At 41.1% G+C, this 26,771-nt stretch overlaps 1 protein-coding gene across 5 annotated transcripts in view; it reads left to right on the top strand.

Annotated features, from left to right (window-relative positions):
• The window catches only part of ANKRD44 (ankyrin repeat domain 44), a 328,505-nt gene that overhangs the window by 109,101 nt on the left and 192,633 nt on the right, over nt 1-26,771 (top strand). For all 5 annotated transcript variants that reach the window (XM_049712129.1, XM_049712126.1, XM_049712125.1 and 2 more), the window contains exon 2: nt 15,347-15,430. In XM_049712129.1, the coding sequence (XP_049568086.1) occupies nt 15,347-15,430 (84 nt within the window). The remainder of the gene's footprint in view (nt 1-15,346; nt 15,431-26,771) is intronic.

The raw sequence follows: 26,771 nt of genomic DNA, 5'->3' as shown, positions 1-26,771 counted from the left end.
TTTACCTTACTGAGGAGCCTCCAGGTTAGTTTCCACGGTGGTTACACCATTTCGTACTCCCATCAGCCATGTTCCAGTTTCTCCACATTCTCACAAACGCTTACTTTTTGTTTTATTTTGCTCTAGCCATCCTAGTGTGTCTGAAGTGGTGTCCCGCTGTGGTTTTGTTTTGTATTTCTCTGATGACTAACGACGTTGAGCTTCTTTTTGTGTGCATGGTACCCATTTGTATATCGTTTTGGGCCTTATGTTTTGTAACTTATTTAATAATTTCCCTAGCTTTTACACTGGTTCCTTTCGAACTTTTGCTCTCATGAATATTGGTGTTATTAATATCTCTATATAAAAATTGTGTGCATATCTAGTTATTTTTGTAGGATGGCTTCCTTGAAGTGCGATTATGGGGTCAAAGGTGTGCTATTTCTAAGGTATTGATACGAAGGATCAGATTCAGTCCTGCGTGTTTGAGGAGCACATATAAGTTGCCTGGAAAGCCTTTTCAAGTGCTTTTGCTAGGATTTCCATTTCTGACTTACTGCATCAGGCTCATTGGGGTATGACCCACTTTCCCAGGAGATTCTGATATGCAACCCAGCTATCACTCATTAGCCAAATTTCTTCTGCACCCATGATGTAGGTCTTTAAAAAAAAAAAAAAAGAAGAAGCACTTGAGAACTCCACACTATTGACTGTCCCAGTACCCTGACCAGTTAGTTCCAAGCAGACTGGTCCTGCTATTTCCCCAGCTGTGAGCAACATGGTCCATTGGCAAAGTGAGCTTACCATCACCTGAACCCCCTCGGTGGATTTTTTGCCTCGTAAAATCTGGTCTTCCCCTTCTTGTTCTTTGGGAGTTGATTGTTTTGAACCCATTTGTTTCTGGTGAGGAAGCAGAGGTTTCTGTTAGCCTTATGACTTGCCCTAGTTTTATAACACCTACTCGCCAGAGACAAAGCAAAACCAGGCCTCTGGCTTCTCAGATAATTTTTCTACTTCCCTCAGTGACCTCGTTTCGACATTTTTGATTGGTCATGATCCAAGAAGTCAAATGTAGTCGCACATGCCAAATGTACTCAGAGTCTGTAAAAGAGGGAACAGGCTTCAGCACGTCTGGGCAGGCCGTGTCTGTCACACGAAACCCTGGTTTTACTGCCTTTGGCCAAGCCCAGTTCTATCCCTGGGAGGAAGAAGGGCAGCCAAAAGTCCTCCTCGGCTGGGACAGCGGGACTGTGATCTCTAAAGAACCATGATCATATGGTGCCTTTTAAACCACTGGAGCGTAATGTGGTAACTGGGTAACGGTTGCGAAAAGTTTTGATGTTAGATGTGCAGGGCAGATTCCCAAATCTAGATTTCATCTCCAAAGACACTCATGAGGTCTCCATAGCATTTAGTGCCAATGTCAGGGAGAGTGTTGGTGAGGAGAAGGGAGTGTGGAGGCACCAAGAAAGACACCACCTCAGTTACCGTCATTCGGGCCATAGGAGACATCAGGACACTGGCTGCCTCGCTGGTACCCAGACTCAGACCTCACTCAGTTGTCTTTGTGGATGGGCTGGTACAGTGGAGGTCAAAGGCTTTTTTTGTATTTTTTCCTACTGCTAAATAGAAACACACAGCAAATTAGGTTTTATTTAAACTCAATAATTCCCTCTCCTTGTTAAAAACCCTTATTTTCTGTGCTATGGCTGTCAAGATTATGTCTTTGAACTTGGCATTCAAGTTAACATCCTGGGAGTGAATCTTGTTTTCCTAAAGTTTAAAAAAATATGTTCAAAGCTAATTGTAGACCGGGAAGGGTAGTGAAAACAAAGAAAATTGTAGATGTCCCTGTGGCTCCACCTCCGTTAAAAATTGCTTGTAACTTTTAAATCTCAAGACTTTGAGATGAAAGGGACATTAATTTACGTATGCTGAATTCATTTGCAAAATTGTGTCACAGAGCCACTCATATTCAGTATCAAGGCATAATACCTATCTGGCATACACATGGAACTCTCAAATCTTAGTTACCAATATGATAAAATTTAAAACATGGTATTAGATATATTTTATATTTAGATGAACTTGGTAAGTTGCAAACGTAGCATTGTAGCATAGAGTCAAAGACTAACAGTGTAGTGGTCAGTTTATCAATAACAGCATTTTTTTTTTTTTCGCTACACGGGCCTCTCACTGTTGTGGCCTCTCCCGTTGCGGAGCACAGGCTCCGGACGCGCAGGCTCAGTGGCCATGGCTCACGGGCCCAGCTGCTCCACGGCATGTGGGATCTTCCCGGACCGGGTCACGAACCCGTGTCCCCTGCATCGGCAGGCGGACTCTCAACCACTGTGCCACCAGGGAAGCCCAATATAACAGCATTTTTAATAGGGTTTTTGATTCTCAAAAGAGCTCAGTTTTTGGGTTACACTACAGTCACTTCAACTTCATTATTACTTTCTTCCATGTTGCTCATGTTCTTTCCCAGATGGACAGGAACAGTTTAAACAACTGCTGTTGTTTACAGGGCACAGAACAACGTGGGGTGTGTGTGTGTGCATGTGCAGGGCTGGGGAGGGGTGTGTAGAGGATGGGGAGAGAAGAGACCTGGGGAGTATTTTCAAGCTTACGCTGGCTGGAAGTAGTACATTTAAATCAGTGTTAGTGTAGTGCTCTGTGGCAGCTAAACTTGGGATTTTTTTATGTCTTTAAGCAGAGGCTGGGTGGGCGTAGAGGAATACGAGAGGGCATGTTTGGAAATGCAGTGACCTAGAGAAGGGCCTGCTTACTGTCACTCTCCTGAGCATATACATGGCTCACGTCAGTGCTGTACCCTGGCTCATTTGTCTCTGAGATACAATTGCTTTTTCTCCATCCATCTAAACTGTTCTCAGGCCTTGGTCAAGTACTGCCTCCTCTGCAGATACCGCCTTGATTTCTTAGCCTTTCCTGTTTCCCCCTTTTCTGAATCAGAGACGCTTCCTAGAATGTTAGGGCTAAAGGGACCACCGAGCTATCGCTGTGCTGGAGGAAAACCTGGCATCCACTTGTGTGAAGTCTGTAGAACGTGGCTCAGTCCCGTCTTACACGGTTTAATTGTTCTGTGTGGGCTAGGCTTACTTCCTCAGCTATATTTGGCATTCTCTGAGGGAGGGACTGTCACACATTTCTTCTGCATATTTCATAAAAATAGCCTGTAGTAGGTCCTCAGAAAATGCTTTCCGCTCTGGTAGCACTCTTCTGTGAAATGCACTGGCCAGGATGGACACTGATAGAGGCTGTTTGCTGTGCCACCAATTAGAAACAGCCTGAATGCGCAGCCACAGGGGAGTATATTATGATCTATCCATATCGTGGAGCATCACATAGCTATGAAAAGAAATGAGTTAAGCCTATAGCTAGTGACCTGGGAGATGTCCTCAATATATTATTGTCCTTGCAAATACCAAGAAAGGGAAATAGTAATATCTCACCTTGGAGATAACAGTGTAGCCTCCTATATCTGTATCTATATTTTGATATATCAGCAAGGACTTGGGGAAAGATGTGGAAGGTACACATTAGGCTGTTAATGCTGGTGACGGAAAAGGTTATTACATTTTTTTCTTTACCCTGTCTTTGTATTCTTGCAACAGGGAAACTACTAATATTAAAAACTAGCAAATAGGGCTTCCCTGGTGGCTCAGTGGTTGAGAGTACGCCTGCCGATGCAGGGGACACGGGTTCGTGCCCCGGTCCTGGAAGATCCCACATGCCACGGAGCGTATAGGCCCGTGAGCCATGGCCGCTGAGCCTGCGCGTCTGGAGCCTGTGCTCCGCAACGGGAGAGGCCACAGCAGTGACAGGCCCGCGTACCGCAAAAAAACAAAACAAACAAACAAACAAACAAAATTAGCAAATATAAGACAAAGAGAAAATGCATACAGGTTTTTATGTATTAGAAAGTCCCTTTCCCGTAATACTTCTACTTTTCAAACTTTGCATGATTAAAAAAATTAGTTTTATTCTTTGACTAAATTTTAGAATTAGGAAATAAAGACAGCATTATACTTAAGTTGGGTGTTTTTTGTTTTGTTTTTTTTGCTTTTTGAGCTTATGACATAAAGATAAGTTCTCTTTTCACCAAAACCTAAACTATGAAGGTAGCACCAACACCGAAAGCCTGGCGCTCTGGTTTCTGTGGTGGAGTGGGGAGAGAAGTAGCAGGTTGGTTGTACCGATGTAGGATGCCAGCTGACTTCAAAGCCCTAGGAACTTCCTATCCCAGAGCTGAACAGAACAGAGTAGGCAACTAGAGATGCTTGCACAAGTGGAAAAGGGAAGGAAGCAAATGCTGCAGAACTTCCGGTGCTCCTCTGCCGATGGTCGGGGCAGCTCTGCTCCAGAGAGCCCTGCATGTCACCCAGGAAGTTGGTGAGAGCCTTTCTGAATGGAGACGGCCATGCTTGAGCTGGCTTGTCCTTGTTACATTAAAGGTGGAGGTAGCTCTTTTACCTTTTAGTCCCTAATAACTAAGGGACTCCATCCCAGGACCTCTCACCCAGACTGTTGTTGTGGTCTCCTAACTTGTTGAACCACTCTAGTCTTTTCTTCCAGTTCATCATACAATCCATTTCCAGAATGATTGCTCTAAAGCACAGCTCTTAGGTAAACTCCCTTGCTCAAAAACATGCATGGCTCCCCAGCTCTAGAGAGGAGAGTCCAAATCTCTAAACCTGACATTCAGAGCCTTCTAGAATAGGATCCCCGTCTACTTCTCAGCTTACCCCACTTCTCTCAGGCTCCGGCCAAATGAAAGTGTTCCTGTGCATGTTCAGTCTTCTGTTCACGTTCTCCTGAGGTGGGAGCACTCCCTTCCCATTCATCCATCTCTACCTGTTTAAATCCTCTCTAAGTTTCAATATTCGTTTTAAAGGCTACATCTTTCAGGAAGCCAGGTGTGACCTCTTTCTCTTTCTTCTTCATGTACTTCTCCTATGGTACTTACCTTACACTCAGGTTGTCTACTTCTTCTTGCACCTTGGTAATAACTTCATCAAGGGGGAGACTGGCTATAACATCTCAGTGTCTGAATTTCTTACCCTTAGTAAATTTCCTACATTTAATCAATCTTTGTTGACTTGAATTGAATGTGGTTGTTATCTGAAATGTACCAGATTAATTTTTAAAAAACACATCATTCATTTCTTGTTGGCAGGGTGCTGTGCAGAGAAATAAAGGAAATATGAACTGGGTTGGTGTCCCTGCAAGGAAACACCATGTGACTCTCCTTTTTTGCAAAAGTTCCCATTTTATATTATCTAATGTTTTTCAGTCTCTTGGACTGCTTTCTCCCTGCCGTCTTATCATTTCCCTTTGATATCTGTCACAGAGTGCCCTTGCCATGACACTGGATGGGGAAATTGGAAAGATGCCTCCAAGAAGACTACCCTGACAGGGTCCCTTATAGATTTGCATTCCTTGTAACTTTCCTGGTTTTGTGGGCAGCAGGGGACCCTTCAGGCATCTCAGGCAGAGACTAATGGAGGTCCTGGTCAGCCCACTGCCGTAGATTTGAGAGTGGTTTGAGCAGCCAAGGCCAGGAAGGTGAGTCCGTTTTGCACATCTCCATAATCCCTCACCTGGCTCCCTGTGGAGAAGTGGTGAGAGTTTAACTGCTGTCTCCCTTTCCGAGGAATGAGTATGGAATTCAAAGAAAAAGGATTACAGAAAGGAAGGAGAGGTTTAACGGGAAAATCTCATGGGCTTTGGAAAGACTTGATTGGGCAAAAGGTGGCTTTTGAGAGAATCCAGGTTCTAACGAATTAGACAAACCCAATTTGGAGTTTGCCCGAATCATGAAGAACTTTATGTGATTGAGTTAATTCATATATCTCATGTGTGGTCATTCCATCCCCCTCAAATAGAACAAGAAATTGCCACCTTCCTGATGAATGCCTTTTATTTCTACACATCGATTTTGTTTTTAAAGGCTGCTTGGATTGCTTTATTTAGCTTCCAGTTTCCAGTAATTCTCAAAAGTTATTATTACTCTAGATCGCAAGAGAATATTACTGTAATTAACCTTCTGTCATGTTTTTTCTTTAGGAATACTATTTTACCATTGCCCTTATGATAAGGGATGTACATACCAGATATTAATAAAAAGTTGTGTTTGTACAATGCATCCTAAAACTGAGAACCGCTTTCTGTATCTGAACAAAGAAATTACACTGAATACACTTATCACCCTGAAAAACATCTTCTGGCCATATATAATTTTTTCCCCACAAAAATCACTAAAATGGCTTTTATTGATTAACATTATTAACTCACCCCACATTAAAAAAATATTTGAAACCACATTAATTCAGTATACTCTAAGATACAGTTATACAAAGAATGTAAATAAAACACTAAGATAGGAAATAAAACCGCTATAAAAATTTCTCAAAACAAGAAACTGTTGTAGAAGTATGTTCTTTTTGTTTCACTAAAATTACATTGATTTAAATACGCTGCACACACTAACCTATTGGATCCAGTGTGCTCTTGCTTAAATTAACTTTTTTTAAAGGTTAACTCCTGAACACTGTTTAATTAACTTAGCTAAAGTTGAGATTTGGTCTCAAGCCATTTCGAGCTAGACGGAGTGAAAAAAGATGTGGGGAGTTGGCAGCAGATCCCAATACAAATATGGCATTTGGCAAACTATGTCTGTGCTGTTTTGCTTTGCTTTTCTCTTTATGGTTGTGGCCTATTTTTGAAATGCTATGATTTAAATTCAGTGCCCAAGTGACAAGTCTGACGAAACAGAACTTATTTCCCTGGGGGTTCTGTTGGGGGAAAGGTGGAAGTGTTCCAGGCACTAAAGGAAGTAACCTCAATTTCACCTGGAAACAGTAGTGTCTCGGGGCAGGAGATTTGGGCTATAAAGGAAAGTGGCGCAGCTGCTGAGCCAATTTTGAATCCAGGAACAGAGCAACATCAAAGAACTAAAAACAGTATCTGTCGTTTCCACTATATCCCTGTAAGTTGTAATCGGGGAGCCCGAGATAAATGGAGATCGGAAAGTTCTCTCCTGAGATGCCTTGGATTGTGGCGATGGTCTTCTAACTGGGTTCTCTAACTCCACTCTCCTCCTCCAATGCTCAGCCCACACTTTGGCCAGATAAGGGTTTGCAAAGACTCTGTGCTATTTTCTTGCTCAAGACCTCCAGTTCCTGTTTGCTCAGAAGATTAGGTTAAAACTCCTTCTGATTATGGCTGAGTAATATTCCATTGTATGTATGTGCCACAATAGACCTAGAGTCTGTCATATAGAGTGAAGTAAGTCAGAAAGAGAAAGACAAATACCGTATGCTAACACATATATATGGAATTTAAGAAAAAAAATGTCATGAAGAACCTAGGGGTAAGACAGGAATAAAGACACAGACCTACTAGAGAACGGACTTGAGGATATGGGGAGGGGGAAGGGTAAGCTGTGACAAAGCGAGAGAGAGGCATGGACATATATACACTACCATACATAAAATAGATAGCTAGTGGGAAGCAGCCGCATAGCACAGGGAGATCAGCTCAGTGCTTTGTGACCACCTAGAGGGATGGCATAGGGAGGGTGGGAGGGAGGGAGACGCAAGAGGGAAGAGATATGGAAACATACGTATATGTATAACTGATTCACTTTGTTATAAAGCAGAAACTAACACACCATTGTAAAGCAATTATACCCCAATAAAGATGTTAAAAAAAGATTAAAAAGAAACAAAAAAACCCCAAAAAAACCCCAAACCTCCTTCTGTTGGCTGCATGACACAGGGAGATGAGCTCCGTGCTTTGCGACCACCTAGAGGGGTGGGATAAGGAGGGTGGGAGGGAGATGCAAGAGGGAGGGGATATGGGGATATACGTATGCATATAGCTGATTCACTTTGTTATAAAGCAGACACTAACACAACACTGTAAAGCAATTATGCTCCAATAAAGATGTTAAACACAGATCTCCTTCTGCTGGCATGGAGCTTCCCCTAAGCCAGTTATTTATTTATTTCTAACCTCATCATCTACTATTCTCCAGCATGAAAGATATTCTCCACAGTCTCATTCAAAATCCAGCTTAATACCTATGTCTCCTTTCTGATAACTCAATCCACACGGACTGCCCCCCCGCCCCAAGTTTGAAAGATCGTAGCTATTTGTTTTCTAACTTTTGGCAAGATTGTTTTATTGTTAGTTATTTTGTTAGGAGTGACTGTATCTAGAAATACATATACGTATGTCGTCACTATATGGTGTATACACGCACACATAGAGAATAGATATGGTAGCATTTTCCCTTAGTGAGTTGTTAGGTGTAAATTTCTCCATAGAAAGTTCATGAAATTGAGGCTGAATTACTGGTTAAGAATTAGATATAATATATTCTGTATTAATTGTATTATATTGTATTTATTGTATTGTATTAACATGACATGTGAGAGAGAGAAAGTACTGAAGTGGGAGAATCTGGAAAACTAAATCCTGGTCTCAACTTTGCCACTAACAGGCAAATCATTCGACCCCCTCACAGCTCCAAACGGGATTAATCTCCTTTATGACCATCAGGAGAGCATAAAGGAAAAGTATAATCGTGCTTATTTACAATAACCTTAAATAGTAAAATTATGATTTCACGTCCCATCCAGTGGACATAAATATGCGGCACAGCGGATTAGTCAAGAGAGATGATGTATTGTTCAGGTGAGTTGCCGTTCTTTTGGTTTTATAGATTAGACCCCTGAGTACAGAGAGGTTGTGCACCATTTTTGAGGTTGGCCAGGGTAACAAAGGTCAAATCAAGCTCGGTGTGATTTTTACTCCCCTTCCTGTATGTAAACGCTTTTTTCCCCAGCATGATGGGCCCCTCCGCTTTACTGGTGGTGTTGAGTGGGTTGTCATCCACACTTGATTTATATGCTCTGTAATTTTTAAGGAAATCTCCCTGGATCCCTTATTTTTCCTACTGTAGGATGGATGGACATAAATGTACTTGTCTATGAAAGTTTTTGAGCTTGTTACCTCAAAATCCACACTGATCGCTATTTTTATTGAGCATTGGCCCTGTACAGGAGGCACTGCATATATTATGTCATTTCTTAAAACACATCTTATAAAATGGCTACAGTAGCCCTATTCTGTAGATGAGGAAACTATGGCTGAGATTTAATCCCAAGTCAGTCTGATACCAAACATAGGAGGAATCTCCCTCCTACGGCAGAAAAAAAGAGAGATCTCAGGTATGTAAAATCAACATTGCTTCCAGATTTCAAGTTAACCGATACTGTTGTTTCGTCATTTCCTTTTACCTAACCTTTTGTGAGTAACTAGTAGCAAAGTTGACACGCCTGGGTTTCATTTTCCCTCGGACCAGCTCTCCTCTCGTGAAGGTGCTAACGAGTGCTCTTAAAAAGCAGAGAAATAGCCAAGGAGGACCTCAGGAAAGGAAGGTGCGACAAGGATGTGAATTTTCCAAACACTGAATAATTGGTCCTTGAATAACTATATCATAGTCAATGCCTATGTGTTATTTTCATTTTGGAAAAGGTTAGATAAATTAATTTTTCCACTTTCTGATTAAATATAGTTCTTCTTTCACAGTATTTAAGTATAAAGTTAATAAATAGCTACCTATAGGGAGGGTATTGCTGATACTTGGAATTTTATGCTTCTGTTTTTAATAATCGGAAATATTATAGACACTCTGCAGCATAGTTTGTAGGAGGCATTTTCAGACATGTAGTCTTGCATTAAAAAATGTTTATGAAGACTCAGTATATTTTGTACAGTTCTTAAGGGAAGCAGATTTTGATTTTATTATCATCATTGTCTTTCTATGATGGAGTGAACTTCTCCCCAAGTAGAGTGATCTGTATTCAGGAAGCACTCAATGGCATCCTTTCAGTGGATCACACAGCAGGAGCCACATGAGTAGAGCTAACAAGTTCTGTCCGTTAAATCTAGTGACTTGAACAAATTTTTATTATCCTTTTGTAAAAATGTAAGCACTGCCTTACACAAAAACCAGTTGTTACCTAGTGAAGTATTTCAACATGTTCATATATGTTGATAGTTTCATACGGCCAGATTATTGCTGCATCAGCTATTAGCTACTAATAACATGCTCCCATCCTGCTCTAATGACATTCTGTACTCAGAATACTTAAGTGTGGACAGATGTTTAGGAATATCATTTTTCCCTCTTGGCTATTGATTGACTCCCAACACCCACTCTTGATTAGAATGCAAGATGTTTTCTTTTAGACTTGGAGTCTTTAATTACCCAATCTAATTAGAAAAAGACAGGCAACACACCAAGAATTTGGAATGTAATGCGGGAGCATCTTCTTGGGCTTCTTACCATGGACTGTATTTCCAGATGCTCAGTGACAGCCTTTGTCACTCTGTTTATCTTCCAAAGCCAAAGTGTTAGTAAAGAACACGCAGCTCTGACAAAGAGAAAGTGAAAGGCACTATACAGTGGTTTTAGCCAAAATCAAATTGTTGGTTTCATTAGGAGATTTTGGAGGGGTGACCCGCGACCTCATTGCAGGACAGGATGGAGTGGATCCTCAAACCAGCTGTGCTTTCTTCATAGAACCCCTGATGGGCTTTATTCCTAAACCAGTGGCATATTTGATGCCACTAGTAGCACTTTTTAAAAGTGAAATTGAGGAAATATTGAGTTTTGGTTTTTTTTTTTTCCTTTTTTTTTTCTTCCCAGACCGGGGCACGAACCCGTGTTCCCTGCATCGGCAGGCGGACTCTCAACCACTGCGCCACCAGGGAAGCCCGAGGAAATAATTGAATTGGGTTTTGCACATGATGAAAATAATTCTTTAACACCTGGGTTTTAAATGGCTTTATTCTTACTTCCTAAAAACCTGGACCCTCAGGAATCAATAGGAAAGGTTTTAAAATTTTTGTTTTTGGGTATAATAATGTTTGTGTTTACTTATTACTAAGTGCTCTCTCAGAAGCTTAAATTCTTTTATGTCTTGAACAAAGTGGATCCTCCAGCTACCTTATTCCGCAACCTGAACATTTACTCTTATCTCCCAGGTAACAAATTACCGTCTTGCTCCCCCTAGTGGAATTGTAACTCTACTTCAAAGTTTAAGAACACTGTTATCAGTACATGTTTGATTTAGCATCTTATTTTGGGGAATTGGATATTTTCCTAGTTTGTTCTCAAACACTGAGAATAAAATAGAAAAATATTGCATTGAGTGGGCCGATAGGGGATGTGGGTAGCAAAATTGGCGTTTTGCTGATAAATTTTCAGTTCCTAGTGTCAGCAAGGTTGGCTACTTCGTTCATAGTGGCTGCCAAATGCAAGCAGCTTCTGCTCTGCACTTCTGTCTTAGAGGGGTCACATGTCATCAGCCTGGAAGACAGTCACCTCTAGAAGGCAGCTGTTAACACTCCTGGCAGAGATGGTACAGTGCTGAGAGTTGGTGATATTGAAAGACGAGGACTGGTCCCATCTGAATGGTGACTCCCACTTGTGCCATTGGTAAAGTAGGCCCAGGAAGTATCCTTCTACCTTCTCGATCTACATGAGGGACTGTGCCAGTATCCACAGCACGTGGCAGTCATTTCCAGTGTACAGCTGCTAAACATGCTTAAAAAATTCCAGTAATTGAAGCTGAAATTACTGTATATCTCTTCTTATGAATTTAAGTTTCTTTAGGGAATGACAACCCATGGTTTCACCACATCAGAATCTCTTTTTCCTGCCCCTATTTGTTTTTCACAACTTTGACCCTTGTAATAAATTTGTGTTTATTCAAATTTGCACACAAAGCGCTCCTATTTTGTATATGCTAGCGTTGAAATGTGTGAAACTTCTAAAAAATTTTTGTACATGCCAAGGCTTAGGACTCTGTTCTTTTGCAGGTAAGGCCTTGTCAAGGTCAAGGTAAAAGGTGTAAAAGATACAGTGATCGCCAAATGAATAGTCAACAGAATATAAGTACTTGGTACTTATGAGCAAGAATATTGTATTTAGAATATCCCCCCTTTCTTAAAATCATGTAATAGCGACCGTATTTAGAAATATTTTTCAAAATATTTATTCTCAGGGCAAGTGTTTACTTAGGGAAAAATAAAAGAGCAGGATCTGATTAAAATCCCAACAAAAGGGAATGCCAAAGTGTTCTATGGGCATGTTTTATTTGGGAGTGTGGAGAAAAAAAGCAACACCTGTACTGTTTGTTTGTTTGTTTGTTTTTTAAATACCACTGGCTCAAGAGTTACAGAAATTTAGTTCAAGAACTACATCCATGCAAACACACGACTTCCATTCAAGCAAAGCATGTATCTGTGAAGTTCTGGTTTGGAATCTCATAATGCCTGGATTAACAGTTGTGAAGACAGAGATGTCACAGTGGCCGCACAGCCCAGCTGGGGTGGAGATGTCCATTTAGCAAGACTTCGGGCTTTGAGGAACAGGCACTTTTCTATTCCACAGGGAGTGTGAGGGATTCGCGAGTGAATCAGCATGTATCTCTGTGTATACGCACATGAAGGTAGCTACAGATGTGTACATACATGTACAAATGTAGGCATGTACATGTGGGTATATTCATGTATGTATGTGACTGCAGCTTTGGAAGAGTTACAGCAATGGCTCAGCTTCTTCCCAATGGATGCTAGGAATTCTGGGCGTTGACAATGCTTCCCAAAGCAGCTTTTAGCAGAGGGAAGCTGGGAGGCACTGGGGAAGTGTGCATACCATTCTCTGCTGGGAATTCTCTGCACTGGTGATACCCTTCCAGCAGTCTCAGAGACCGGGACTGGGAAGCTCCACATGCCACTCCCTGAAGAAGGACTGTGCTGGCATCTTTGTCTGGCAGCATTACAGGGTGGCTCTCCTTGGGAACATTCCAGCCATAGCTTGGAACCCTTGTCTTTCTCGAGAGGTGTGAGGACTGAATATCTTCACGCATTCCTTAGACTCATGAGTGAAGAGAGGCTTTGCTTCCCTAGCTCTGTTTCCTTCAAGTGACTGACTAGTGGTGCATTAAACTGGGATGGGTTTGTTTCTCAGGATCTTAACTTTTCAACTGTTGATTGACCACTGTTGACTCAACACTAAAATCTTGTCTGCCTCTGCTTGTCATCCCATGGTTATTGGGGTTTGTTATTTGCTTTCTCTTAAGGTTCAAAAAGGCAGAAAAGTATACACAAGCATTTGGCCACAAGCAGAGCAGATAGAGAATTATGAAATAGATATCCAAGGTTCAATATTTTTGTTGAAATCCTGACATTGTGTGACTGCCTTTTTTTACATGAAATATGGTCCTTGCCATGGGGCAGATAGCCTGGAGACGTGGTTAGCAGGTAGTCAGCAAGTGTGGGAAGGAAGTCCTTGTCTTGGGCAGAGTGCCAGCTGACACCAAACTAGTCAAACCTGCATTCTTTTCAAGACTTCTTTCCTGCTACTTAAGTGTTGGCAATTTGAGAAACTATCTTTGAATCATACACCTTGGCAAGAGGGTAGGATTAAGAGCGTATTGGGGACAAAAAAGAGATACAAATGTCCACTCGCTGGAAACTTTAATGGCAGAGGGAAAACTGTGGACAAATTCCTGGCCTATGGAAATATTTATCTGCAATTTAACATTTTTTATATAATGTTTCCTCAGGGAGTCTTACTATATTCCTACTGACAGTACTTATATTGGTCACCGCAAATAACAAGGAACACCTTCAAAACATGTAAGAGAGGCAACAGGCAGGTAAAAAAGAGAAAAGAAAGTTTGTAGGGAAAATCAGGACTTGGAGCCTCACATAGATTGCACGGGGAGAGGTTGAGGCAGGTAATGCTAACCATGTCACCTTAGGCCAGTGCTCTGCAGTTCCCAAGAACTAAGTGGGTGTTTTTTAAAAATCTGGGTTCTCAGATCCCACCCCAGAATCTCCAGGGAAGGGATCTGGGAATACAGTTTTAACAAGCATCTCAGGGGATTCTTAGCGTTGGACAAGTTTGAGAAACTGCCGTCATCCTATTGCCTACTAGGACTAAAATATTTCCAAAAGTTGTGTGTGTGTGTGTGTGTGTGTTATTGCCAAGGTTTTTAAAGTTTGAAAAAAAATAGTCAAATATTGCCGTATTGGCATTATAAACATTTCTTAGTGAAAACATCTGTTATTTGTGTAGGGTTGTAGAGTTACAGAGGGTTTTCTCATATATTGTCTCATTTGTTCCTAATACCAACCGTTTGAGGGGCTGGGCAACAAAGATCATGTTCGGCCCCAGATTACACATGGGAAGTGTGCTCCACATGTAGCTGGCAAGTGGCAGAACCGGCTCTGAACAGGATCCTTCACCATGTGGGCAAGCCCAACACCGACCTCTGAGGCCACGCCTTTTCCTCTTTTCCCCCCACACCCTGGTCACCAGGTTGATGGCAGCGTTTGTAACATGGATTTGCATACCCACACCTTTGCACACCACGATCCCTCTGCCTACATGTCCCTCCTTCCCTGTCTGCACACTCAAACCCATTCATTAAGGTGCCTTCCAGGAAGCTTCTCTGGATACTCTTCTCACCCTACCACCCAAGCAGAGACAGTTTGTCTTTCAGCTGGGTTTCCATCAAGCTTTACAAATCCTTCTACCATATGTTGGGTCTTGTTTAATATAGGTGAGTTCAATGATACCTGCTCAGTAATGCCTCCCTTCTTGCTCCCCACCCTGCCATTGTACCACTTTATTTATTTTTATTTATTTATTTATTTTTTATTCTACTACAGATGACAAACAGAAATGTTAGCGTTGAAGCCACTTACTTTAAATAGATGGGAAGTAATCACGTCTAAAACACTCAGTGCTTGTTGGCTAAAGCTATGGGAAGCATTCAGGAATGATTTAAAGGGTTGTCCAAACATTGACAAAGAATCATTCAGGAGGCCAGAAACGTGGCCATTAACATCCTCTAGGAACAGAATTGTTTCAAGGGACCAGGCAACATTGTCTACTGAGAGATGGGGGGAAGGACAGGGGACTCTATGCACAAAAGCATAGATTTGGTAGTTTCCTTGATAGGTAATTTAAGGGCCTTGCAAGGACATCTTCAACTAGGGGTGATTTTCATGTTATATTCATAGCCCCAGGTTAGATGTGACTGTCTGTCATGGCTTTCAAATCATATTATAGTTAGTTCTTTGTGCAAATACACCCCCTACTAGACTTCGAGTGAGCCTGAGCCGTATTCATCTTTGTCTGCCAATTGATAATTGTTGAATAAACTTTTGGGGGAACACATATCTTCTAGCCATCTGCATCTGAATGCAATCCAATTATTTAATTATAGTTCTAATTCAAATTCTCCTGTGTTTACAGCCACCATTGGTCCAAGCAATCTTCAGCGGTGATCCAGAGGAGATACGGATGCTCATCTACAAAACGGAAGATGTGAATGCTCTGGTAGGAGATGCTCTGGCTTTTCTGGCTCAGACCCTCTTATCCCTTTCTGTGCCATGGACCTCTCTGATGTCTGGTGAAAGCCCTGTCCTGCTTCTCAGAATTCTGTTTTTAAATGCACTACATAAAATATATAGGGTTCGAATGGAAATCAATTATATTGAAATTCAGTTATCAAATCAGATTTTTCCTATAATAATATATGTGTTTATCTGCACATTTAAATGGCAAGATACAGTCGGAGATCTAATAGTGACCATAATTTAAAAATAGTGGTGAGCCTGATGAATATTTTGTGCTACCTGCTACCACTCTAATGTGGTATGAATGTGATTTCTGCTGACACTACTGAGGTTTGCTGCCCGCATTCATAATGTGAAGAAACGTGGAGTTTCCATTAGAAGTTAGTGAAAATAGAGACAGAAAATGTGTACATCTAGAACCCTTGCCCTACAGCAGGGATTGACAAACTATGCTGTGTCACCTGTTTTCGTGCAGACTACCAGCTAAGAATGGTTTTGATTTTTTAAATAGCTGAAAAAAGAATGAAAAAAGAACACTTTGTGACACAGGGAAACTCTATGAAATTCAAACTCTGATATCTACAAGTAAAGTTTGGTTGGAGTACGGGCAGCGCAGCCTTCATACTGCAGCAGCAGAGTTGAGTCGCTGTGACAGAGACAGTATGTGGCCTGAAAAGCCAAAAATATTCACTCTTTGGCCCTTTAGAGGGAAATTTTGCTGCCCTCTGCTCTGGAGGGTCCACGAACCTGGAATCAGTGGATAGACGTGGCATTCTGTGTGCACCCTGAAATCGTGTGTAATATGTGTGTGCACTTGTGGACGTATTTTTTTCTGTGAAAGGGTCAAGGCATTTCATCAAATTCTTAAACGGGTCTATGACCGCCCCCCAAAAGATTAAGAACCACTGGATCTGGAAGTTCTTGAAATAAAGAAACCTGCAATGAAGAAAGGTGAAAAGAGTTAGTCAATCATTCACCCTGTTAATAGTTTTCTAGACCTAGATTAAACAGGCAATTATGTACAGTACATGCTACTAATTTTCTTAATGTAACTCAATTACTTAAATGCTCCAGTCCATCGGGGAGAGGAGTTTTCTTTGAAGTCTCTAGTGTTCGGTAGGAACAACAGAGTCAGATGCATCGGGGTAAGAAGAGCTTTGCCACCGGGAAATGAATTCTGTCTGAGGTTGCATCACTCTCCGGTTGGCTGATTGCTTTATTCAGAAGGCGAGTCATTGGTGCAGCCATTGTTCTGTGGCAGTGTAGGTTGCTGTGGCTTTTTGAAAAAGCTTTGGGCCACTTCTCGCCAGCTGGCACTGAAAAGAACGGAGCAATGTGCTGTGACATTTTTGCAAGGTAAGCACAGATGAGGCCAGGGCCAGACTACTAGAGAAGGCAGTTGGGCGCTTGTGCAGGGCCTGCGGGGCCCTGTACTTCTGAGAGGAGGCGAGGCAAGGAGGCTGATCATCTATGGTTCTGACATCACCAGAATTTGCCCAGCCTGTTTTGTGGCTTTTCCTGAGGATCATGAGTAAACAGGACTTTCGTTCAGTCATACATCCCAAGAAAGATTGGACTGTCCTCTGAATGGCCTTTATTTCTCCTTAGGAAAGTGACAAATGTCCGCTGGCTGGTAAAGATTAGGGGAGCCTAACTTGAGTTGTCACCTAACTGTGTGACTGAATTAGAGAGGTTTACTCCTGAACACATAGATTCCTAAAGTGTCTGATGGCTCAAACATAGGAGAAGGTCGATTTTCTTATGAACAGATGAGAGAGGTGGCTCTCTTCCACATAGAGTCCCAGGTATCAACATGTAGCTTCTAAGGTCACTCAAGGGGTTTGTCTCTAGTCCAACCAGAAGGGAACAAAGAGTGTGGAGGCAAAGCATGGGAGGATTTTCATGGGTCCGCTTGGCAGTGACTTAATCACTTCCACCCACGTCCCACTGCCCAGAACTCAGTCACATGCCAAACTTACCTATAAGGGAGGTTGGGAAATTAGTGTAGCTGTGGCCCCAAAGAGTCAGAGAACAGGGACTTGGGTGAACAATTAGCAATTTTGGCCACACCAATTTTTGGTCTTAGAGAATTCTAGGGAATACCTCTTACTTGTCTGTACAGTGTCTTGTTCATTCGACAGTTATTTACTGAGTTCGGACCCTGTGTTAGGTGCTAGGGATACAGCAGTGAGAAGATAGCTCTTTCCCTCATGAGCTTACATCGTGACAGAGAAGCAACAAATGAGAAATCATACCTTGGTGTATTTCTGAGGGAAAATCCAGGGCACTGTGTAGGGGCCTAATCATGAGCGATTAATGAGACTACTGAGGAAGTTGATTTTTATTTGTAGCCTGTTGGATGTGTGGCAGCAGAAAACGGTGGGATAAAGGGAGGAAGAGGAATATATGAATGAATGAGTGGTTGAATGAGTGAATGAACACACACAAGGGGAGCCTGAGTTCCTTATTTTGATCACGTGGCTTTTCTGGGTCCACAGCCCCTTTCCTCCACTCTCACCACTTAAGACTCCCTCTTCATGTCTCCCGTTCCCTTCTCTCAGGTGAGCATAAGGATCATTTGCTCCCCTACTCTGTTATCAGGTATGTTGGAGACACTGAGCTGTCCTCTTCATGTCACGATCTTCCTTTGCCAGCACTCCGTAGGGATCAGTCACAGGGACTGTTTGTGGGAGGTGGATTAGGCAGTTTAGGGGAAGTGGTTGTTAATAAAGGGCATAGGGAGATGGAAGATAAATAAGGATTAGAAATCTAAGCCTAGAGGTTCATTTTAGGATGCAAGAGAGGCTGCTGCAGTACATTTCAGTGTCAAGGAAGGGAAATAAATCGCCTCTTGTTAGTGGGAAGACAGTATTTGTCTTCCCTTCTCACCTTTTGCTTTTCTCTCTTTACCCCTATTTATTCACTTAATTTTTCCTTTCTGCCTTAGGCTCTGACTTTTTTGCCTTCTTTTTCCTTCCCCACCTTTCTGTATCTTTGGATGGGTTGCCTGTTCTTTGGTATAAATACCCTTTGATTAGCTGATCCTGATAGAGGAAGAGTCTCATCCAGCTTTGCCTCTCTGTGTGTTTCCAAACTTTACTTCCCAGTAGTCATATTCATGGACCCTATGCGTCAACCAAACCAAATTACTCAACCCACTGGTATTTTATTCTTTTCTCACTTCTCCACTGTTCCAATCTCACCTGTCCTTCCAGGCCTACTACTTCCTCTGGTAAGTTGGCCTGATTCTCAGCTTCCTTTCTGCCGCCTCTGTACCACCTCCCAACTCCCATAGCTCTTTGCACCTCACTGATCACTTGACTTGAGTTATTTATGTCTGTGTTTTACTTCTGAGAAACTATGTGTTTGATGACATGATTGCTGTGTCATTCATTCTGATTTGCTCAGTGGCTCAGTCCAGTCCTTGCAACACTTGTCGAGTGAATGACTAGGCCTGCTTTATTGCTTATGTTGAGCCAGTTTGTGGTTGCCTATTTTTCATTTCTGCCAATGAGGACAAGTTGCCAGATAGTTCTGGCTGAGTTAGTGGCTCTCAGTTCTCAGTTGTAAGATTGAAAGTTCTCTTCATAAGATTGAAAATCTGTAGATGGATTTGAGGAGCCACTGAAGGATCGGGAAGGGTACTCTGAGTCTTTTTTTGTGGTTTCTCTGGCCGGTGGCATGCCAGGGGCTGGAAAGGTGGGAAGACAGTTATATGTTCTGAGAAAGCCATTGGAGTTGACCCAGCTGTAGCTGATAATAGAAAGATTTAGAATCCTCCATCAGACTAATTAAATTGAGGTGGAGCATGTGAAGTCTAAATGAATGCAGAGAGTCTGAAAGCCAAAATTTGAACTCAATAAAGGCATTTTGGGGATCATGTCCTGACAACATGACATCAACAGACCATTTTACCAGGCACCGCACTGAAACAAGGACAGAGACAAATCGGTGCCCGTCAATAGCGAGGGGTGAAGACAGGGAAGGAACCATGCCCAGTGAGGAATGGCTGAAGAAACTGGTGATGTTTTAGACTTGGGAAGGACAGGAGAACTGTCTGAAATAGTTCAAGCACTGTCAAGTTAAAGTGGAGCTCTTCTTATATGTCTCGTGGCTGTAAGCTGCAGAAAATAAGATTTCGGGTCAAAATATAAGACATAACTTCATAGAGCTGTCTAAAGAAGTAATGAGTGACTTGACAAGTATTAAGTTCCCTGAAAGACCACTAGACTAGAGATTCTAAAGGTAGCTAGTAGTAGTAACACACGTTGCCCCATTCTCCTGTCTTGTGCCCTTGGCTGGCATTGCTAATGGTTCATGACCTTTTTTTCCCCTCTTAGTCTTAAAGGCCTAAATTCCTTCTCAGGATAGCTCTATTAAATTGGAATTGGCCTATAAATTGAAATCTTCTTCCCATGCCCGGACTAGGTGATGTTTATAGTCTCTTAAAACCGTGAAAAACTACAATTCTAAGATTTGTAAGTCCCACGTGATAGCAAACCCATGGAGTTTATTTCTTTTTTAAGGTATCACCAACAGATAATGAACACACACACACACATATACACACACACAAAATCATTGTCATACTAAATAAAATTCGCAATAATTCCTCAGTATCACCTAATATCCAGTGCATATTCAATTTTATTTTGTCCCAATAGTTTCAGGAATGCCTTTTCACAATTGGGTTGTCCCTGTGTTCATTAATTTAATGCATCTATTTTATACAAAAAAAAAAAAAAAGCTTTTGCCAAGCAGTTAATGTTTATTATTTGCCATAATAGGATCTGGCCCAAGTATAGTGGTGCATTTTGCTTACTCTCTTCAGCTCCAGGGTAGGAAGGGATGATGTGTGCATCTACTAGAATAAATCTTGAGATGAAAGCTAAGCTTATGTTAGCAAAGTACTTAAAGTGAAAAAAGGGGAGAAAAGCATTAAAGCTGTGGTTCTTGACTCTGGGCATTAATTCAGGGGATGGTGGCCTGCTAGTCTCAAGATCCAAGTGAGAAAAAAGAAACTGTATCAACATTGTATGATGAGGGGATTTTTTTCAATAAATAAGACAAATTATCAATAGTAAATTTATAATTTGTTCTCATGTGTGTGTTACTATACCTACAAAAAATACATCATACATAGTTACAAAAAAATTTTTTTATGATTAGAACTTTTAAGATCTACTTTCTTAGCAACTTTCAAATGTGCAATACAGTATTATGAACTATGGTTACCATGCTGTACATTACATCTGCACGACTTATTTATTTTATAACTGGAAATTTGCATTATTTCTTTTAAAAATAGAGTATATCTTTTGAATCCATCCAGAAGGCTGCAATCTGACTCTACCTAAAGAACTTTGAGTGATAAATTCGATGTCCTCTCTAAACTTTTCTCAGCTTCATTCTATCATGTCATGAGAACATGAGAAATACAAACTGTAGAGCACGGGCTTTTACACGTCTAGATTTTTGTGTATTTTCCCTCACCTACATATATCTTACTTGATTCTTTCTTTTTTAATCAGGAATTTGATATGGTAATAAAGACTTGAGGTGTTTTGTTAGCTTAGAGACCTGTACACCCTCTAAATTAGACCTAAATCAGAAACTGCTTGGAGTAAGGAGGCTGCAAGCAAGGGTAGGGGGACAACCCCCAAAGCAAAGTCCCATAAATATAGAAGCACACTGTCACTGGGGGTGATGACCCTCTCAACTCTCACTGAATGTTCCTGCACAAGAATGCAGGCGCAGCGTGGCCCAGACTTAAGTTTTTAAGAGAAAATACAGGAACTCTCTAAACTGTTAAATGTTGGTTCCAAAAAAATGATCCAACATCATTCAGGCCAAAGAAAACACATCTGTGGGCCAAATCCAGCTTGCTGGCCACCGTTTTGCTAACTGTGGATGAGATCAGCAAATATTTAGCAGTTAAGGTTTCTCTGGCCACCTGCATCTGGAAATCTAAAGCATGGTCCTGAGGCAGAGGGTCCGGGGTTCTGGGGAGAGCAGTGACCCGTGTTCTGCAAGCATGGACAGCACTTCTGGCTCCCTGGCCCATGGGTAGGCTGGCAGCCCCTTCACAGCTCTGGGAGGGGTGCTTTTTGTCCTGAGGGTGGGTGCCCATCTCTCAGCGTATGCCAGGCAATACTGTCACCCTGCTCCTTGTTGGACCACTGCCCAGGATGTGGGGCTGTGGTTTGGAAGTCATGACCTATGTCCTGTAGAGGATGATTCATGAACTCCAGACGGCTCTGAGCAAGCTGCAGCGATGTGGCTTCAGGGCATTTACGATGTGTGAAGGCGGGTCTGCTTAGCATCATTCCTAATTGTCCTCCGGGACGCTTAGCAGCTGAGGCCCCATTTCTCCAGCACTGGCCTTGGAGGCCAGAAAGCCATCCTCTGTGAAAGAGAAATCTTATAAGGGTATTCGACGTGCACCCTCCAGATAGTAGAGATGGGTATTTTGGAGCTATGGGAAAATTCCAAGTATAATGGCATTAGTATTATTTTACAGTTGCTAGACATTTTTACAGCACAAAAAAGTCTTGAATTAAAAGATGTACTTTGTAAATAGCTTGAAAATGTGAACATCTCTAGGATAAAGGGTTATGGTTTTCCACGTTAGCTGTTAAGTTTGGGGGAAGGATGAAAATGTGAATAAATGAGCTACATCATTCTCAGATGGAAAGAAGACTCACTTGTTAGAAATTAATGTGTAAATTCAGTGCATTTGATTTGGGTGGTAAGACTTGGATTGGGGAAACTTGACAAGATCATTTTAAACTTTATCCAGAGGAATAAATATATGAGGAAACTCTTGAAAAAGAAAATCAGTGAGGAGAGAATTTCACCAAATATAGTAAAACAAGTTACAAAAGTATAAAAATTAAAACAATGTGTTAACTGGCATAGGAATAGAAACAGTGAAACAGATATAGTGAGTCCAGAATTAGACTCAAGTGTATATGGTCATTTGGTATAAAATAAAGGAAGCATTTGAAACTACTAGAATGAAATGGATTATTTAATAAATGGTGTTGAGACAACTGGCTGGTAAAAAGCTGAATCCTTCCCTGATTTCTTATACCAAGATAAATTCTAGAGGTAGAAAATAAAAAGATGAAAGTAATGGAATACAAGGGGGGAAATACTTTTTTAATCCTGGTGTGAGGGAGGACTTTCTAAGCATAATAGCAAAGATAGACATCATAATGGAAAAGACATCTTTGAATATATAAAACCTGTAAACTTCTATATATTAAATCTCCATAAACAAGGTTAAAAGATAAACTAAAGGTATGTACAATATATGTGAAAAGTGTTAATGTTCCTAATATATATAAAGAACTCTTGCAAATTATTTAGGAAAAGATAAACACCCAAATAGAGAAATAGGCAAAGAATATGCAGAGGCCACTCACCAAAGAAACTGTAGATAGCCAACACGTATATGAAAGGGTGTCCAGTCTCAATCTCACCTGAGATCTAAGAATTCATATGACAGCCATACGGTGCCATTATTTACTTGTCAAATCAGCAAAGATGAAAATAAGATCTCAAGGAGGGTGTAGACAAAGGGACACTTTGATGCCTTTTTGGGGAAAGTGTGATTTGTACTAGCCTTTGGAGGGCAGTTTGACATCTGTATCAACATTCAACAGAGTATATCCTTTGACAGAGCAGTACCATGCTGGGGAATTTACCCTAAGGGAAATCACTGGACAACTATATATACAAAAAATGCTTGTTGCTCTGTGGTTTATAATAACAGGAGATTAGAAATTACCAGTAGTTTATTTCTGAAATATGTTACAGTATATCCATATGTGGTAATATCATACCATCTTTTAAAAGGGTGATTTGTATCAATTTTTACCTATTACATATATTTATTGATGGGTAAGATCTTCAACGTCTATTTTTTTTTTTTTTTGGCTGTATTGGGTCTTCGTTGCTGTACACGGGCTTTTCTCTAATTGCAGCGAGCAGGGGCTACTCTTCGTTGCGGTGCGCAGGCTTCTCATTGCGGTGGCTTCTCTTGTGGAGCACGGGCTCTAGGTGCGCAGGCTTAAGTAGTTGTGGCGCGCAGGCTCAGTAGTTGTGGCTCGCGGGCTCTAGAGCACAGGCTCAGTAGTTGTGGCGCACGGGCTTAGTTGCTCCGCGGCATGTGGGATCTTCCCGGACCAGGGATCGAACCCGTGTTCCCTGCGTTGGCAGGCGGATTCTTAACCACTGCGCCACCAGGGAAGTCGCTCAAGATATATTTTCGAGTGAAACAGCCAGTTGCTAAACAGCATATGTCATGTGTGCATATAAGTTTAAGAAGAGGTCCAAAAGGTTAATTATGGTTGAATCTGGCTAGTAGGATTTCCGCTTTTTTCTTTATTCCTTTATGTGTTATTAAGATTTTTTACACTGACCAAGTATTGTGTTGATAAATGATAAAGACTAATACATTTATATCAAGAAGCCACATGCACAGGAAAGCCAACAAACCTGGTTCCAGAGTTGTTCACATTTAGTATATGACTGCTAAAATGCACTTGTTTTATTTGTTTGAATAAGTATAGAGCATACTTCAACGGTGTGGTACTTACTACCCATAGTGATAAGCAGAGAGGTGCTCCCACCTTTTATTACGTTACAGGGGCCTTTCTCGTGGTGGTGGGAGATGTTGGCATCTCAGTGGAGTCCATTTCTTCTACCATCATGCTTCCTTCTTTGGAGGAATTTCAGGGAGGACCCCATTCATCGGCATTTAAGACCGGAAGTGTGTATGAATGAGATTCTAGAGGGCAATATCATATAATTTCATGTCTTTTTACTTAGGTTTATGAACCACATGTCATATCATAAATTACGGAAGAATAATTTTCGATTGCTAGTTTCGATTAGGGTAAAAAATAAAGTGAAAGTTTCCAGGTGCTTTTTGGGCTTCTTTATTTTCTAATTTCTTTTATAATTAGAATATACTTATAATCAGAAAAAAACATTGAAAGCTTTGTTGAAAAGAGCTAACTCATATTTAAGATGAATTGGGCAGAGATAACCATATGCCCAGATCATTCTTAGGAGATATACGCAAATTAAAAGGGTATAACATATATTTTAGATCAGTTAGTTGTGTCAGCTGTGATTTTTACCAAGGAGATATTGCTTTTGGTTTCAAATGTTAAATAACTATCTAATTATGACAGCCAGAGGACTTTCCATTTGTAGTTTTATAGATGTATTATCATTGCAACTGACTTGAAAAGAAAAGAAATGCAAAGAGCTTAAATGTATGTTTTATTTAATTAGGGTAGAAGCCTGGGGGGCTGGGTGGGATTTTTTCCCCAGGAGGTTGCATAGCTGGTTGTAGTCAAGTCAGTTGCCAACTTGCTGCTTAAAGAGATGTTCCTGGCAGTCAGTCTAGGGCAGCTATGGGTTTCTTGCTATGTACTTTCCGAAGTCACCCTGAGTGTAACACAGGCCACATTCTCCTTCTCCTTCAGCCCCTTCCTAAACTCCTTCCTGGCTTTCCTACTCCAACACGCACCTGATCAGAATTTTTGATGTAACACCTTCACAACCAACCCTTATATGTCCCTGCTTGATATACTTTATTTGTAGGTACCTAATCCCTATCAGTCACACCAAAATGCAACTGTGGTGTAGGGAAAAGGGTACTAAGTTTAGCTCAGAGGCAGAAACCTTGGGTTCTGTGTGTTTTTGAGTCAATTAATCTACTCTGGGCTCAGTTCCCTGTCTATAAAATGAGTATGATAACAAACTTTTTATAAGGTTTTGGTTGGAGAGATGCTATGTGTATATCTGTTAGGATTAGATTTGGCTGCATTAGAGAGAAAATAGATAATAGTAAAATGGTAGCTTGTAGTAAAATAAAAGCTTATTTCACTAAAATATAGCGGTTTTGAATAAAATAGAACTTTATTTCCTATGTGCAAGTACAGAGACTGTCCAAGACTAGCGTGGTACAGGCATACCTCAGAGATACTGCGAGTTTGGTTTCAGATCACTGCAATAAACCAAGTCTCACAATAAAGCAAATCACATAAATTTTTTGGTTTCCCAGTGCATAGAAAAGTTATGTTTACATTATAATGTAGTCTGTTAAGTGTGCAATAGCATTGCATCTAAAAAGCAATGTACATACCTTAATAAAAAATACTTTATTGCTGAAAAGTGCTTAACCATCGTCTGAGCCTTCAACGAGTCATAATCTTTTGCAGTAGTAACATCAAAGATCACTGATCACAGATCACCATGACAAATATAATAATAATGGCAAACTTCAAAATATTGCAAGAATTGCCAAAATGTGACACAGAGACATGAAGTGGGCAAATGCTGCTGGGAAAATGGCACCAATAGACCTGCTCAACTCAAAGTTGCCACAAACCTTCAATTTGTTAAAAAAAAAAAAAAAAGCAAAAAGAAACTCAGTATCTGAAAAATGCAATAAAGCAAAACATAGTAAAACAAGGTTTGCCGGTACTCAATGATGGTAGGAGCTAGTCTTTGTTTCCTTTTGTGCTGCCATCCTTGGTAGGTGGCTTCCATCTCACTGTCAAAAATGTTCACTTGAGCTCCAGCCATCACATCCAAATTCCAGATAGCAGGAAGGTGGAGGAAGGGAATTCCACCCCCACCCTACCCCAAGGGCACTTCCACTGAGGAAACAATTGCTTATGTATCGTCTACAACCTCATCATATGTTCATGTACTCGGCTAAAAATAATTGTTTTTTATGAAAGAAAGAGATGTTGGGGCAAACCAACAGTCTTTGCCATGACCTTTGAAAGACTTTTGTGACCTGGGAAATACTCTGAGTCCAAAGAACTACATTATTTATGTAATATGACTGTGAGGCAACCGCATATACATTCATCCATTCACCAAATATTTATTAAATACCTGCTAGAGGTGTAGCACTAGAGCTGACACCCCATATGCTTTCTCACATTTTCTTAGTTTATGTTATTTCCAAAAAAGGGTTTGAGAGATCCATTTAGCTGTGATTCCCTCCCTACTTCCTGCTTTGCTGTGCATGTGGGAACATAACGTCACTAAGATACCATATTCCTCTATTTGGGAGAAGGGAAGGAGAAGGGTGACATTGGAGCATGCTGTAAATGGCAGCTTTCTAGCTCACCAGTACAGACACTGTGTGTTTTCCCCTCCAGTTCTCAGAGGTCCTGTCTTTCGTCATCAGTGCTTCATGTTGCTTTACATCTTGTGTCCCTACTTACTTTGTGTATATGCCTTTCCCTCTATTTAAAACAGATGTGCTGGATTGTCTCGTTATCATCTGC

This window comes from Orcinus orca, chromosome 7, assembly GCF_937001465.1.
Source record: "Orcinus orca chromosome 7, mOrcOrc1.1, whole genome shotgun sequence".
NCBI classification, from domain to species: Eukaryota; Metazoa; Chordata; class Mammalia; order Artiodactyla; family Delphinidae; genus Orcinus; species Orcinus orca.
This window is presented reverse-complemented; position numbering and strand designations above follow the sequence as displayed.